At 39.4% G+C, this 14,383-nt stretch overlaps 1 protein-coding gene across 1 annotated transcript in view; it reads left to right on the top strand.

Moving 5' to 3' along the window:
* The first annotated feature begins 1,159 nt into the window (after window positions 1-1,159).
* The window catches only part of CUNH1orf87 (chromosome unknown C1orf87 homolog), a 63,790-nt gene continuing 50,566 nt past the window's right edge, over window positions 1,160-14,383 (top strand). Inside the window, exons 1-2 of the mRNA XM_041651160.1 lie at window positions 1,160-1,266; window positions 13,420-13,645. Coding sequence (XP_041507094.1) covers window positions 1,160-1,266; window positions 13,420-13,645 — 333 coding nt within the window. The remainder of the gene's footprint in view (window positions 1,267-13,419; window positions 13,646-14,383) is intronic.

Here is a 14,383-nt window from a genome sequence, read left to right on the forward strand (position 1 = left end):
GATGGGAGCTAAGGAGTCCTCTTTAAAGTAAAATGCCTCTTCAATCACTTTGTCTTCTGTCTTCACCAGAAGTCTCTGAGCATTAACAGGAATCACAGATGGTGAACAAGAGTATCCTAGCTGATCTTTGATTGGAGTGTTCTACTAAAGCCGAGCTTTCAACTCTGGCCTCAGGATAATCCCATACCAGGCCCTGTAGTAAAAAGATTAGTCATCTAAGGACTCAATACGTGTACTTTGTAGTCCTTCTGGAATTGACAGCTCTAGCTACACCTACCTATTCCTCAGTGGCAAAACAAGAAGAGTGGTGGTTATTAATAGAACCTCACAGCCTGACTGGGGGGACTACTTGGCCTTTCAGCCTGAGCTCACTTCTGGGAAACATGGTATAAAAAAACTGATTGCATCAGGTTCTTCTCTGAATCTCTCTCTCTCTCTCTCTCTCTCTCTCTCTCTCTCTCTCTCTCACACACACACACACACACACACACACACACACACACACACGTGCACATGCCCACATACACCATGAATGTAATTTTAAAAAGGTAATTTTATCGGGAGTAGTAGATGAGGTATGGTGTGACAACCTTTTACCCAATCTTCATAGGCCCTGGTTATTCCGAGAATTAACAGGAAAGAAGCATATGCATTATATAAAATACGCTTTACACATATGCATTAAATAATACAAGCTTTAGATAGCACAGAAGCGGCCACCCCATCCCCAGTAAGGAAGTGAGACTTCTCAAGAAAGTGTTTAGAATAAATTGCTTACATCAGAACCAGGTAGGGAATGGTCTAAATAGAGCAACTGAATTATCTGGGGAGGTTTGAAGAGAGTTGTTTTAACAAGGTTTCTCAGACCAGCCTTCATCCTGACTTCTCAAAGGACAACGATGTTGCATCCTTCACACCAAAATTTCAACTTCTGCATTTAGGGAACATCATGGATTGAATGATCTTTCTGTTCCCCCTGATGTTTTCAAATATCTTTAACATGGTCACTGGAGTGGTACTCTATATAAGCCCTTCACAAACACCAGTAGGTCCTGATGTTATTGTTGATGAGGAATCCATAACTATCTGGTGGGAAATCAAGAGGAAGGACCTATTTATTTTTCACCCCTAAGGATCTGGCAAGATTAGGAGAGAGACCATGTCTTCAGCTTCAAAGATCCGCCATAGATCAGAGCCAATGCCGGAGATCATGGTGAAAATCATTGGAAGTAAATATTTTCGATACCTTGTGGAAAAGCCAAAGATGTAAGTTTCCTCTCTGAAAAATGACTGTGTTTCTTGGATAATAATGAAATTGCTTTTTTTTTACTTAGAAATTTTAAAAGTGCCATCTGTGCAAAATTAAGTCATTAAGATGTAAAAGTAGAGATAAAACAGTGTTGATAACTCCATGAGCAATTTTTCTGATATCTTCATCTTTATAATTCCCCAATTCTCTTTAATTACGTGGGCTGATTTTGCAAATAGATGGGAAATATGAGCATTATGACACTTATAAATATTAATGGAATATTGCTGCTTCTCCTAGTCAAGTTTGTAATCTACTACATGCAGTAATTTTGTGTTGGGAGGGAGACAGGGAGTCAGACTATTAGTCAATTTGTTGTGAATTACAGGAGTGGGATTAATAATGAATCACAACTTGTAAGGTTTTCACTTATTCTTCCTGCATTTGTTCCTTCTCTAAGCAAACTTTTCAGAGCATTGCCGACATGCTTTTCTTCCCTTCCCTTACTGATCGCTCATTTGAGGAGGGTCATTCAAACACCTCTAAAGTTAACTAGGTATTGGGCACAGAAGAGCATGGCAACCTCTTTCTTCTTGAGTTTTAGTGGTTTGCAAAAGAAAAGAATGCCAATAATACCTATTGTCTTTAGGCAAGTCAGTAGCTGGTTGCCTTTCCCTCCAAAGATAATTTCTTTAGTTCTTTCCACTATTGCATTATTGAATATAGATACATGAATAATATGCACTAAACTCAAAAGACAATCACCAAAAGCATACTTAAAAATGAACAGCTAAAAAAAGTCCAACTCAAGAGAAACTGAGTCAGAATCTTCAAATGCAGATCACAGGACCTGTGTGCCAAAATGAATAAGCAACATCAAATGCTTTTGCTTCTCCAGTAGCATTGTCACACCAGAGCAATTCCAACATGAATGTTGTCAGGACTAAGGACTAGGAAGTGAGCATGTCAAAATGGGGTCCATGATTTTGGTATCTCTTCAAAGCAGAGAGACAGAAGTTTAATCCTAGTACTACTCCTTCTTGGTCTGCTGTGTTGACATTGAAAAAGCATGGTGTAAGGTCTTGCATTCTATTCTATATCTATAAAGCAGGAATTAATGACACTTGTCTAGTAGGTCATTGAGTGTATTGAGGAAAGTATATGCTCATTTCGCAGGGTCCAGGATATCTTGGATACCTAATAAATGGTTCTGCTGTTGTTATTGAAGCATATCTTTCCAAGGATGCAAAGTGTTTAATGAAAACCAAATACCTTTCTTTGAAATTCTTGCCATTGCTTTTATATTCAATGGACAAGAAGTAGGTCATTTCTGTTAGATAGATAAAAAATTGTGATGAGATAAATGACCATTTTAAGAAATTTTTACCAATTTCCTGCTACTATTAGAAAACCAGAGAGAATTAGGCACTGAGCACACATCTACCAGGAAGACAACATCGCTGCACTTCTAGTTCCTCTTCCTCCTAGGTTGATTAACCTCATTTTATCCAAAGACTCTTCTTTTAAAAATGTCAAGTATAACTTGTTTCTAAAAGGAAAGTGAGGAGGAATGCTTGATTAACTTAAATAATAAAGGAGTAAAGGGTACATTAAGTAAATTGTGAAGTAGAAACCATAGTTCTTGTCCCTGAAACACTACAAAAGTGGTATTGTTTTATATTGAGGTAGGTTTTCTGTGAACTTAATTCTGTGGTTGCTGGATTGCCCCAAAATAATTAACATGCTTTGCTGAAATAATCTTCTGTAGTTCAAAAATAAACAGCTGTCAAAAGCCTGCTTTTGCTGAACTAAAGGAGACCAACAGCCATTATGTCCCCCAAGTCCCAAAATGTATTACCACAAGGTCACAACCTGAAAAGGGTGTAACTTTGAGTTGAACTAATTAGTAAAAATCTGCATAAGAAGCTTAACAAAAATAGGAGCTGTCATCAAAACGAAAATCTGAATTTAAAAAAAATCACAAAAAAATAATGAGAAGAAGTAGAAGCACATTTAGCTGAGATTTCCTATAGGACACTGTTGAGAATGAAATATGAAGTCAAACTTGAAGACCAAGTTATTACTCTGTCAAAGTGCAAGAAATCACAGAATTTATTTTTTCACAAGTAGTGGATGCTGGAGGTCCAACAGCTAGGTATGCATCCAGCTGAGTTCCCTCTAGAGGTGCCAGAAAAGACTTGAATGTCCTGTGTGCACCCTTGCTTATCATCTGGCTTTCAGTACTGTGTAGCTTTTCCATATCTGAACTTGTAATTCCCTATTTACAAGGATGCCAGTCAAGTGGGTTATGGGCCCACTCTATGCCCACAAACACACTCATTAGATCTGCAATAAACTGATTTTCAAATGAAGCCATATTCTAAGGTACAAGACTTGGGTCTTAAACATAGTAATCTCAGTGGCAACACAATTCGCCCATATCAACCAGCCATCTCTGCCACAAGTAAAATAACTGTGGGCACTGAGAGCAGTTGGTGTAATTAAGATTATCCTATACTTAATAGATGTCCCCACTCCTCTTTCCTATAAATTCAAACTGTACTGATGTTATTAGGTACAAAATACTCAAGACCTACTTAATATAATTACTTTTTCCAAAGAAGATCAAACTAAGACCTTTGAAGAATGCAGCACATTTCCTGTGGTTTGTACTATCATCATTTTCTTTTGAGACTCCATCCAAACCTTCAGAATCAATGCTTTGCCTCTGACCTTCTTGTCCCCTAGTGGACTGTAGGAAGCCTTGCTCTCAAGGTATCCTGCAGGGGCTACTGCACCCCTCTCACTTGGGAACTTGAACAGATCCCAAGCTCCCTCTGCAGGTGTACTAAGTCAGAATTGCATTTTAGATGGATTCCCAAGTGACTCCTACACATTCTAGTGTGACAATCCCCATTTTACACTGTGGCCATCAGGGTCTTTGCAAAATTCAAACCCACTGCACCTGGTAGCACCCACAACACCCCCAACAATCATATTGTGTTGAAACTTCCTGTATTTCTGTCTTTCTCATTTAACTATGAAATCCTATGTGTAAAACTGTATCCTTATCAGAAAATACAAAGTCTTGTACATGTTGAAAGCTGAGTAAATGAATTAGAGCAATGCAGTTACCAAGAAAGATAAAGATTTGAAAGACAATGTTTAGTAACTTTAAAGGATTTCAGGCCTGAGATTCCAAGCTTTCAAATAGCATGCAGATGTTACTACTCAGGATTCCTGGATAGGCTTTGATAGCCCATTGAAAGGAAAATATGCCTCTATCTAATTTCCAAAAAAAAAGTAGATAAGAATGGGGAATGAAATTCAGAGGCTTGTGAACAACCCCTGGACAAATTAAGGCCAAACAGCCAAATATATATCATTATGAGAATGAATCATAAGGAGATGATATCCAAGGACCAGCACATGCTGACAAAAAACAGATTCAATTGTGCAGTTCATCCCCTTACTGATGAGACTGTGCAGCACACATGAAGGGAATGAAACGATGTGCTATTGTTAGTTCTGATGAATTGTCTTTCTCACAGTGGCCTGACACAAGGCATACTACTGCTATTCATATGCTGTTGCTAACAGCACAATCCCACAAACCAGGCAAATCAGAGAAAAGCAGGTTAGCTTGGGCCCATTGTTCTGGAGGTCCAGGGATGAGGATTGTGTCTGAAGATGGCCTTCCTCTTGGCAGAGTTTTAAAATGGTGCAGACACGCAAGGCTGTAAAAAAGAGTGTGCGCATGGTTCTCTCATCTGTTTTCTCTCATCCTTTTTACATCTCAGGATTCTATCATAGGGTTCTGGTCTAGATTTTTACTTAGTCTAGATCATCTCATAGAGTTCCCACTCTAAAAATAATGGCTTGGTTAAATTTTCACCCTCGCAGTATCTCACAATGGGGATTAAATTCCATCATGAGTTTTAGAGGGCACAGACCATATTAAAATGACAGTGGACATCAAAATAGCTGCTCTTAGGTGATGGAATGATTAACAACTCCACCTCCTGAAGTGGGGAGGTTTTGTGTGTGACAGTTTCTAACATACAATCAAGGAAAACACACAGGTACTCATTGGAGTAAAGAGGCAAGTGGCAAATTCCTGAGGACATGAATTTGGCAGGAAAATATGCTAATGACCTTACCAACATGGTACATGCAAAGTCTACCCTTGGTGGGAGTTCACAGTCATGAGTAGAAGGGCTAAATGCTTAGGTGTTAGCCTGTGTTTGTGGTGAGCATGACACCCAGAGAGATGTCGATGCCCTCTGTACTCTGTACTCAGTGGAGGACTGTGCTAGATTCTAGATACAAGGAAACCTATCATGGTAAAGATGAAGGATGCAGAGAGTGTTACAAAAGGCCTTTATGGCAGAGCTATAGTAAGTAAAATATGGCAGGAATGGAACATTAAGGGAAAATGAATAAAAGTTAAGCGTGCATATTCTAAGAAACCTCTTTCAGTAAATAAAGTTGACCTCTATAATTTCTTCCAGTGCCAAAGGCAGGTGACAAATCCCTTTGGTCTGTAGATACAAGCAGAGCAGTATTAGACTTCAGAAAAGCAGCCTGTAAAGTTTTAATGGGAAGGATGGCAAACACTTGTAACTGTTTACCTCAGTATTATAGGTTCATGTTTTCTCTGGTGTTTTCTCACAGGCATCTCTTAGAGCACATAATTGTCACGTTTAATCCTCTGAAGCCATTCACAATAATAAATTTTGCATGATTTTTCTCAAACTTGTTGGAGTGCCAACAGATTTAGAAATCAATGTGCTGCATGAGGTACCATCACCATCCTTTCCAGAGCTCTGAGTGAGCACCAACTGATGACTGCGCCTTGGGGATTTAGCGGGACACATAAAGTGCTAGTGGCGAGAGACACAAAGCAAGCCGTGACTACTCAGAGGAGAACAGTACAGTCCGAAAAAAGAGGAAAGGGCTGCAAAGATACAAAGAGTATTCTCAGGAGGCCTCTCTGAGCAGGGACATCTGCCCGAGTCTTGGTGGTAGCACACAGGCAGTGGCGTACATGAGAAGGGTCCCAGGTTAGCTGGTAGTAAGAGGGCTGGGACTGACTGGCCAGAGTTCCAGCAGTCACCATCCTATTAGATTCTCATTTAGTGAAAAACAGAAAATGTGCATCTTTTTTCTTCCTCTATTTCAGAAGAAGAGGTTGCAACTTTCCACAGGTCAAAGTTCAGGTATCAGTCAACTGGCCTTCCCAGAAACTTACACAAACATAGCACCACGAAGCTGTCTGCACAAAGCACAACAACAGCAACCACAAAAACAACAACAGGAAAACAACAAAATGTCTGAATTCAGAAAGGCCAGCAGCCTCGGATCTGGGGCTGTGTGACCCATGGTGTGAACTCTGTTTTATGTAGGATGAGGGACCACTGGAAAACTGAGAACAGTGGATAGCGTATCATGTTTACCCTTTCCAAAACATGGTGCTGGCCGAGTGGTGGATGAACTGGGAGTAACAGGGCAGAGAGAAACAATTTAGGGCCCTGTAATGATAATCTTGGGGAAGTGAAATGATAGCTTCTCAATAAACCCTGAATAAACTTCATTATGTAAATTATTGACCTCAGTGAATGATCTATGGATGGGTTGAAATATTAGAGGGCTGAGGATAAAACTCAGTGGTGGAGAAGTTACGTAGTATACACCACACTCAGGGGTCAATTTCCAGTACCGGGAAAGAGGGAAACATCAAGAGAGGAGGAGAATATGAAGGAAAATAAAGATCACACTATAACTATAATCTTCTAAGATGTACAATTGGGGGCTGGGCAGATGGCTTAGTCGTTATGAGCACTTGCTGTTTCTGCAGAGGAGACAGGTCCCTATGCGACAGTTCACAACTGTCCGTAACTCCAGGGAATGGCACCCTCTGCTGACCTCCAAAGGCAGCAAGCACACAGGTGGTACACATATGTACATGCATGTGAAACATTCATACACCCAGACTCAAAGTAAACAGATCTTTAAAAACAACTGAACACCAGAGCAAATACTGTCATGTCCATTCTCACACGTTCAATCGATGAATACGCTAAAATCATTCTTTCTTGTGCCTTTTATACTCCCTTGAGCTACTTCTTTCTCTCCTGCAGAGGTTATATCAGTTAACTTCTGCTTGCTATGACAAAACACATGACCAGAAACAACTAAAAGAATGAAGGGTTGTCATTGACTCTGGTAGAAGGGTTGACTTTGGCTCTGGTGGAAGGTTTGCAGTAGCAATAATGGGCAGCTTCTCACACTGCATCCACAGTCGGTGCACAGATCAGTGAGTGCTGGCACTTAGCTTGCTTTCTCCTTTCTCATCCCAAAACTCCAGTCCAGGCGGTAATAGTGGGTCTCTTTTCAGCTCATCTAATCTTGAAACTCTCATAGGTATACTCAGCAGCTGGCTCCTAGGCATTTCTAGATCCTGCCAAGTGGCCAGTATGAACTCTCACCATGGTTTTGTTGATTCCTTGTGTTTGGTTTTATTTTTATTTGAGTTATTATGAGAAGTGCAAAGATACATAAGCTACTGCTGTTGTGAACGCATGCATAGAGTATAAGGCACAGGCATAAAGCTTCAGTTAATGGCATCCTATAGAACATCGAGGAAAATGTTTACCTCCTGATCCCAGACATTGAGCGTATATGGTAAAAGTTTTCATTTTATCATTTAAAATTACATTTTTCAAAAATAGAAGAAAGAAAAGAAGGAAGCAAGCAAGAACACTTCAAACCAAATACCAAGCAGTATTTTGAGATGCCTGTGGTCCCAACCCTTCACAAAATAAGCCTCTTAACACACAGGGCTCCTTCAAGCTCATAAGGAAAATATGAGCAGTCCAGCTCCAAAGCTTAACAACAGACCAGACAGGCAATTCACAAAAGAAGAAATGAACAACTAAATGATCTGAAAAATTCAGCCTGCAATGTATTACAAGAAATTTATATAGCAAACATATATTATTTTCACAAATCAAATTAAAAGCATTTTTAAAAATGAAAATATTCAGAGTTGACAAGGCTGGGAGAAAGAATATGTGTGTCTTTTATAAGTACTCCCTCGTCAAGCCTTTAAATGTCTATATACCTCCATATAACCATCAGAATAAGGAGTTAATTATATATACCCAAATGACAAACAGAAGACAAGGGCCATAATGCAAGCATATCTATTACTACCAAATTATATATAATGAAGAGATATTTCAGGAGAGCTGGGACATTGAGATAGCGATAGCACCATTTACAATTTAAGAGTAATTCTGGGAGGAAGAGGAAGTGAGCTCAGAGACGCCATCCTCTCTTCTCCTGGGCAGACACACGCGATGAAGCTCCGACCCAGGATGGACATAGGCTAGAATCTTCCCGGTAAGACTGGTGCTACAGTTTATTAGAAATGGGTTGATCGGGATATCAGAATTAGCCAGTAAGGGCTAGAGCTAATGGGCCAAGCAGTGCTTAAAAGAATACAGTTTCCGTGTAATTATTTCGGGTAAAGCTAGCCTTGCAGGCAGCGGGGTGCTGGGGACGCAGCCCCACCGCTCCTATTTCAACATATGACATCACTAGTGATAGAGATGGGATTTGAGTTGGGCATGAGTACAGGAGTAAAATTAACATAATTTTACCCGATTTCTGGAAATTGAATCATTTGTTGCATTCTCGTAGCTTAAGAAAGGAAAGAAAAGGTTTAAAACCCTCACGGATTTTTTACAATAACACTTTCAGCATACTTTATCACAGACTTATCCTTCAGTTATTGAATGGACTTTGAAGATATCTCAGGTGTATGCCTTCCCTGTTGCTATTTTACATTTAATATCTTTCTAAAAATATGATGATGACCAAGACCCTAGTTGTGCTGATGATATTTCATGACTTTAAATAAGAACATTTTACTAAGATTATAATTAGACCACCAGTCCCTCTGCTGTTACTGTCCAGTCTGCCTACTCCAGAGGATAGTTGGCACATGGTTGGAAATTGGAGGCATTGATTGGCTGTCAAGGCTGGACTGAAGGCTACTAAAAAGTTACTTACCTGGGACATCAGGCTCATGAGGTGGGTGGAAGCACAAGGTAGTTCCAGAGGAGAAACAGAAGGAAAAGGCCAAAATTCACTATTGGAAGAAGGAACAACTCATAAGGTTACAGAAGCAGGAAGAAAAAAAAATGTAGCCTTTAAGATGCATCTGGTGATGGTTTGCTGAGCCCCCTGGGTCCTTTATTTGAGATCTTATGTAATCCAAATGAAATGTGTGATCTGGTGGGGTGGAGCTGCATGGGAGACCCATCAGGAACCTTCCAACTCAAAGAAAGCAGCTCCTCACCCAGCAGTGTTTCTCTCTAACCCCAGGACTCTGTCTTTTAGCAGTGGGTATCCCTAAAGGTCAGGTTGCAGCAAGTCTTCAGTGTGGGAGCAGGAACAGTTGGACAGCTTCCCCTCCTTTCCTTATCACTCAGGAACACTGTAATTGTCCCTCATTGCTCTAGTATGGGATACCACTGAGCTCTTTACAGTGCCCTAAGAATTGGAAGCTGAGGTCAAAAGAGCGTGTGGGGAGACGGATTGCCGGCCTTCCAAGATACTGCTGGCAGTGTGCTTTCCTCTTACTTTTAAAGACAGCAAACTTCTATTTTCAGAAAAGTAGGTAGCTAACGCACGGCCTAGCAGAAAGAACTGTGAGTTTGTGAACAACACAACAAGAAATGTGTGTTGAGGAATTGTTTGTGCTAAGCAGAGACACATGTCATTTCTCAGCTGGAGAGTCTACTTCGTGTGCATTTTTAAAGTGCTATGTTATTTTTTTTTTAAAGACAGTTTTTACTTGAAATAAACCTAACAGGTTATTTTTGGTTTCACATCTAGTGTAGTTGTTCTAAAAGTCAGACAAATAGATTACAGAATTTCTTGGGCATTTCTGTCTTGAATCTGCCAAGAGAAGGATTTTATAGGTGTGTAAAGTAAAGATGATGTAAGTTCTTTGCCTTCATCTAGGGGTGTTATGTCTGCTCTACAGCCTTCAAAGTCTGCACTTCCTTCTTTGGCTGTCCGCTCCTTTATTTTCAGATCCTTACACAATCCCAAATATCCATGGTCTCTCTATGACTCCATTGCCTGCAGGATGTAAAGCTGGGCATTCTAGTAGATAAATGAAATCAAAGTATACCATTGAACATCCGTGTAGTCATTTAAAGTCTCTGAACCTTAATTTCGTCATCCAAAAATGAGGAGAATCTGTTTTCTAAGGAATTGCTTTGATGAGCAAATAAAGTAAGATATGGGAAGAGCTACAGGGTCGCATCATGGAAGTAAACAACCAGTAATATAATTATTTTACTTGTCGTCCAGATCATAGTTATGCCACTCTCCTCTGAATACAAATAGTACTAATTCTTTGTAATGCTCACTAGACACGCATTTGTCAGGTAGATATATCTGTAAGTTTTACACCAGTTTCCCTAGACATTTCTGAGAACTATAGCTGCACCAACATAAAAGCACATGTTCTTTGCCTGTCATTCACTGGATTTTCACAAATATCATACTGTCATGTAGCAAATGTCCTATTCAAGAAAGGGGAAGATACCAGTATCCCAAAAGTCCCACACACTCCCTATGTACTCTATATTGACTCCCACAGGTAGCCATTAGGCTGACTTCTAGAATCAAATCTAGATCAGTTCTAAACTATAAGATTCCAAACTTAATAGTATATTATTTTAATGACAATTTAAATACAATGACTAAAGAAAGCAATATATTGTTTCTCACTATAAGAACTATTTGTCAAATCTGCACTCTCTCTTTCTAGCCTCCTATTTTTCACCATTATCTTTGGTCTTTCCAAATCTGGCAAAGGCCTAATCCTTGGTGAACCCCACTGCTTTCTCCACATCTCCGTGAGGGATACAGAGGACCTGGAGAAGAGAGCATCCATACTCCCAACCTGATGTTACCAAAGTCCATGTTCTCCAACTTAACTGGCTGACTACCTGTCCTCCTTTCCCATCCAGCTACCAGGTCTCTTTTCCACTCTTCATACCAGATAATTCAAATCATTTCTCCTTATTTCAGCCTTCCTATTACATACTTTCCAGTGAGATCCGAGAAGCCTTGTTATCAGGGGAAAACCCAAGCTGTAAGCAGCTATCAGCCTTTTGTCACCAAACAAAACCTTGATTGCACACGTCCCTGATTGCATCTTCCCTGGTTTCCTTTCTGCTCTGGGCCTTTCTGTCACAACGTCATACTTTATCAGGTTCACTGCTCTTCTCTAGTGACACCTTCTCCTTCATGTTAGTATTGCAATGTGTGAAAATCTTAAATGCAGCAGTAGAAATAAGTTGTCTGAAAGCCCAGATATGTGCCTGTCACTGCCACCCTCCCCTCGTGTAGACTTCTCTACACCATTCTTTATACTTTCTGTCTATGGTTCCTTGTTGTTGTCTTCCCTTCACCCACTCAATTCTAGTGTCCACTTCCACTAGCTCATTTAACACCTCCCCCTACATCCTTTGCTAAGATTCCTGACAGTGTCCATATGGCTAAACTAGAGTCACTTTGCAGAATATACTGGCATTTGAATATGTTGTCTGAGCCTGTTTCTGGAAACATGCTCTCTGTTTTGCTGCTGAATTTATGCTCCTAGGTTTTCCCCTGACTCCCTAGGAATTTCTTTGTACTCATCTTTTAGAAATCTTCTCCATTCTTTTACATAGATGCCAACTGAGTTCTCTCCAAACTCTTTTTCATTTCATGCACCATTACAAAAAGATAACTACAAAATCTATACATTTATTCAAAGAACTGACCATCGCTTAACTTGGATCAGATGAATAAGTACAAAAACATATTTCATGCTCAGACATAACTCATATTTTAAAGAAAATCTCCATTTTTAATAACAACTACAGTTTATGGAATGTTTCTTGACACCAAGCCTAACTACCTTGAAATTAATCATTTCTGATGATAAGTAATATTTTCTCATATAGAAAGCATAAAAACAACATAGCATGACAGACTGTGACTTCATAGAGCTGACGACAGCCCAGGTTTCTTACCCAGAGATACTGGATAACTTCTGGCAGACTTTTTAGACTTGCTGTCCTTTCATATTGTATACAATACATTTTTTTTATAGTTGAAATGGTATTTCTATTCCTTTATAATTGGACATTTGTGTAATTAAAATTATTCACAACTGTTCTAATGGTTTCATAAAATAGAAGTATTCATTATATCCATATATTACTAAATAAAATTTTAAAGTCTTGCATTTTTCATTATATATATATATGAATATGTCTATGTATTAGAAAGTTTCAGCTCTTTAACCTTGGATGCTCTACAAGACTCCACTTTAAGACCTGTATCTGTTTCTATAGTCATTGACATTTTAATTTATTTTTTAATATTTTAGTTATTACAATTATTTACATATTTGCATCTGTGGGGGGTTAGGGATTACTGTAATGGAGATCAGGGAACAACTTGAGAGAATTAGTTTTCTTCTACCATCTGGGCCATGGGGATTGAACTTAGGTTATCAGAGGTCAACCATTTTGCCAGCTCTCAATTTATTTGTAAAGAAATTTCCTACATTTAAGTGATATCTTGCTATTTTTATTCATAAATCCTTCTTTATTAGACAAGGCTGACTTTTTGTTTATTAGCTATATTTAAATCATTCCTATAGTTTTTATTATTTTTTTCTAATTAACATTAAAATGATCTGGAGGATTATTGAGAGAAAAATAAGTCTCTGGGTAAAACTGAGGAGAGAAAGAGCAGGCCTGGGCCTGGCACCACATTCTGATTTTCTTCCTTTTTCAGGTGCAAAGGCTAGACACACCTATTTGGTTTATAAGAGAGCAATGTGCTAATGGTTACTGTTCAGTTTTGTCATTTCTTATAGTAAGTGTTCTGGAGCAGATAAACAGATTATTCAGAAGAGTAGCATGGTTTCTCTCTGGTGCGTGATGCTTAGATAGACAGCCACGCTAACCACCACATCCCACAGGGCTGCTACTGCTGTTCACGCTTCCAGACTAACACCTTCTGTTTCTCATGCCAGTGTTGTGCATGATGAGTGTTCCTTATGACTGACAAGGTGCAAACTCTCTTCACAGCAATCAGAATGAAAAATCGAAGACAGAACCTCAAACCACACTCCAGAAATCCCAGGCTGATTATTCAAGGCAGGTGAGCAGAGACCTGCCAGGACCCTCCGACCCTTCTGATCAGAAAATCACTTCTAACCCTGCTGAGAAGGAGGACAGCAAGCACCCAGGCAGCAGTCAGAAACCAGAGAACAACCAAAAATTCTCATCCAGGAACAAATTCCTGGATGGCAGGGTGAGTAACAAGAAAGAGCTAAGCTTTTCTTGGTAATTCATTAGGAAGATACAGAGAAAAACAAATGCACACAAACATATACAAATAGAGATTAGTACATTTTTATAGAATAGAAATTATAAATGATACTTTTCAATTTAAAATAAATCTCAAGGGAATGTTATATATTACATCTGTCTATACGGAACTGAATTGGTCAACCTAACTTATGTGTGGCAAACTCACTGATACTTGGTAATCAGTACAGTAAATAAGTGTCACCAGCCATGTGTCTTGGCTTGCTTTTTATTGCTGTGGAAAAACAGCATCATCAAAAGCAACTTAGGGAGGGGGGAAGGGCTTGCTTTACCATGTAGTTTATAAATAATCATGAAGAAAAAGAAGTCAGGGCTAGAGCTGAAGGCAAGAATCTGGATTTCTGGAACTGAAGCAATGACTGCTGAGGGGTGGTGCTTACTGGCGTTCTCTCTGTGGCTTCCTCAGTCCACTTTCTTATATAACCCAGGATCACCTGACCAAGGGGAGCACCATTCAAATTGGACAGGGCACTCCTACATCAGTCATTAATCAACAAAATGCCTCACAGACTTGCCTACAGGACAATCTGAAAGAAGAATCTTCTCTATTGAAGTTTCCTCTTCCTGGATGACTCTAAAGTTTGTGAAGTTGACTAGAATGTAACCAGCACACCATGTAAGGTTCCAGTCTGTTGGAAAAAGAAAGTCTGTCTGCTTTCAC

This window comes from Microtus oregoni, unplaced genomic scaffold, assembly GCF_018167655.1.
Source record: "Microtus oregoni isolate MIOR12 unplaced genomic scaffold, Mior012 000005F_ref0000423, whole genome shotgun sequence".
Taxonomy (NCBI): Eukaryota; Metazoa; Chordata; class Mammalia; order Rodentia; family Cricetidae; genus Microtus; species Microtus oregoni.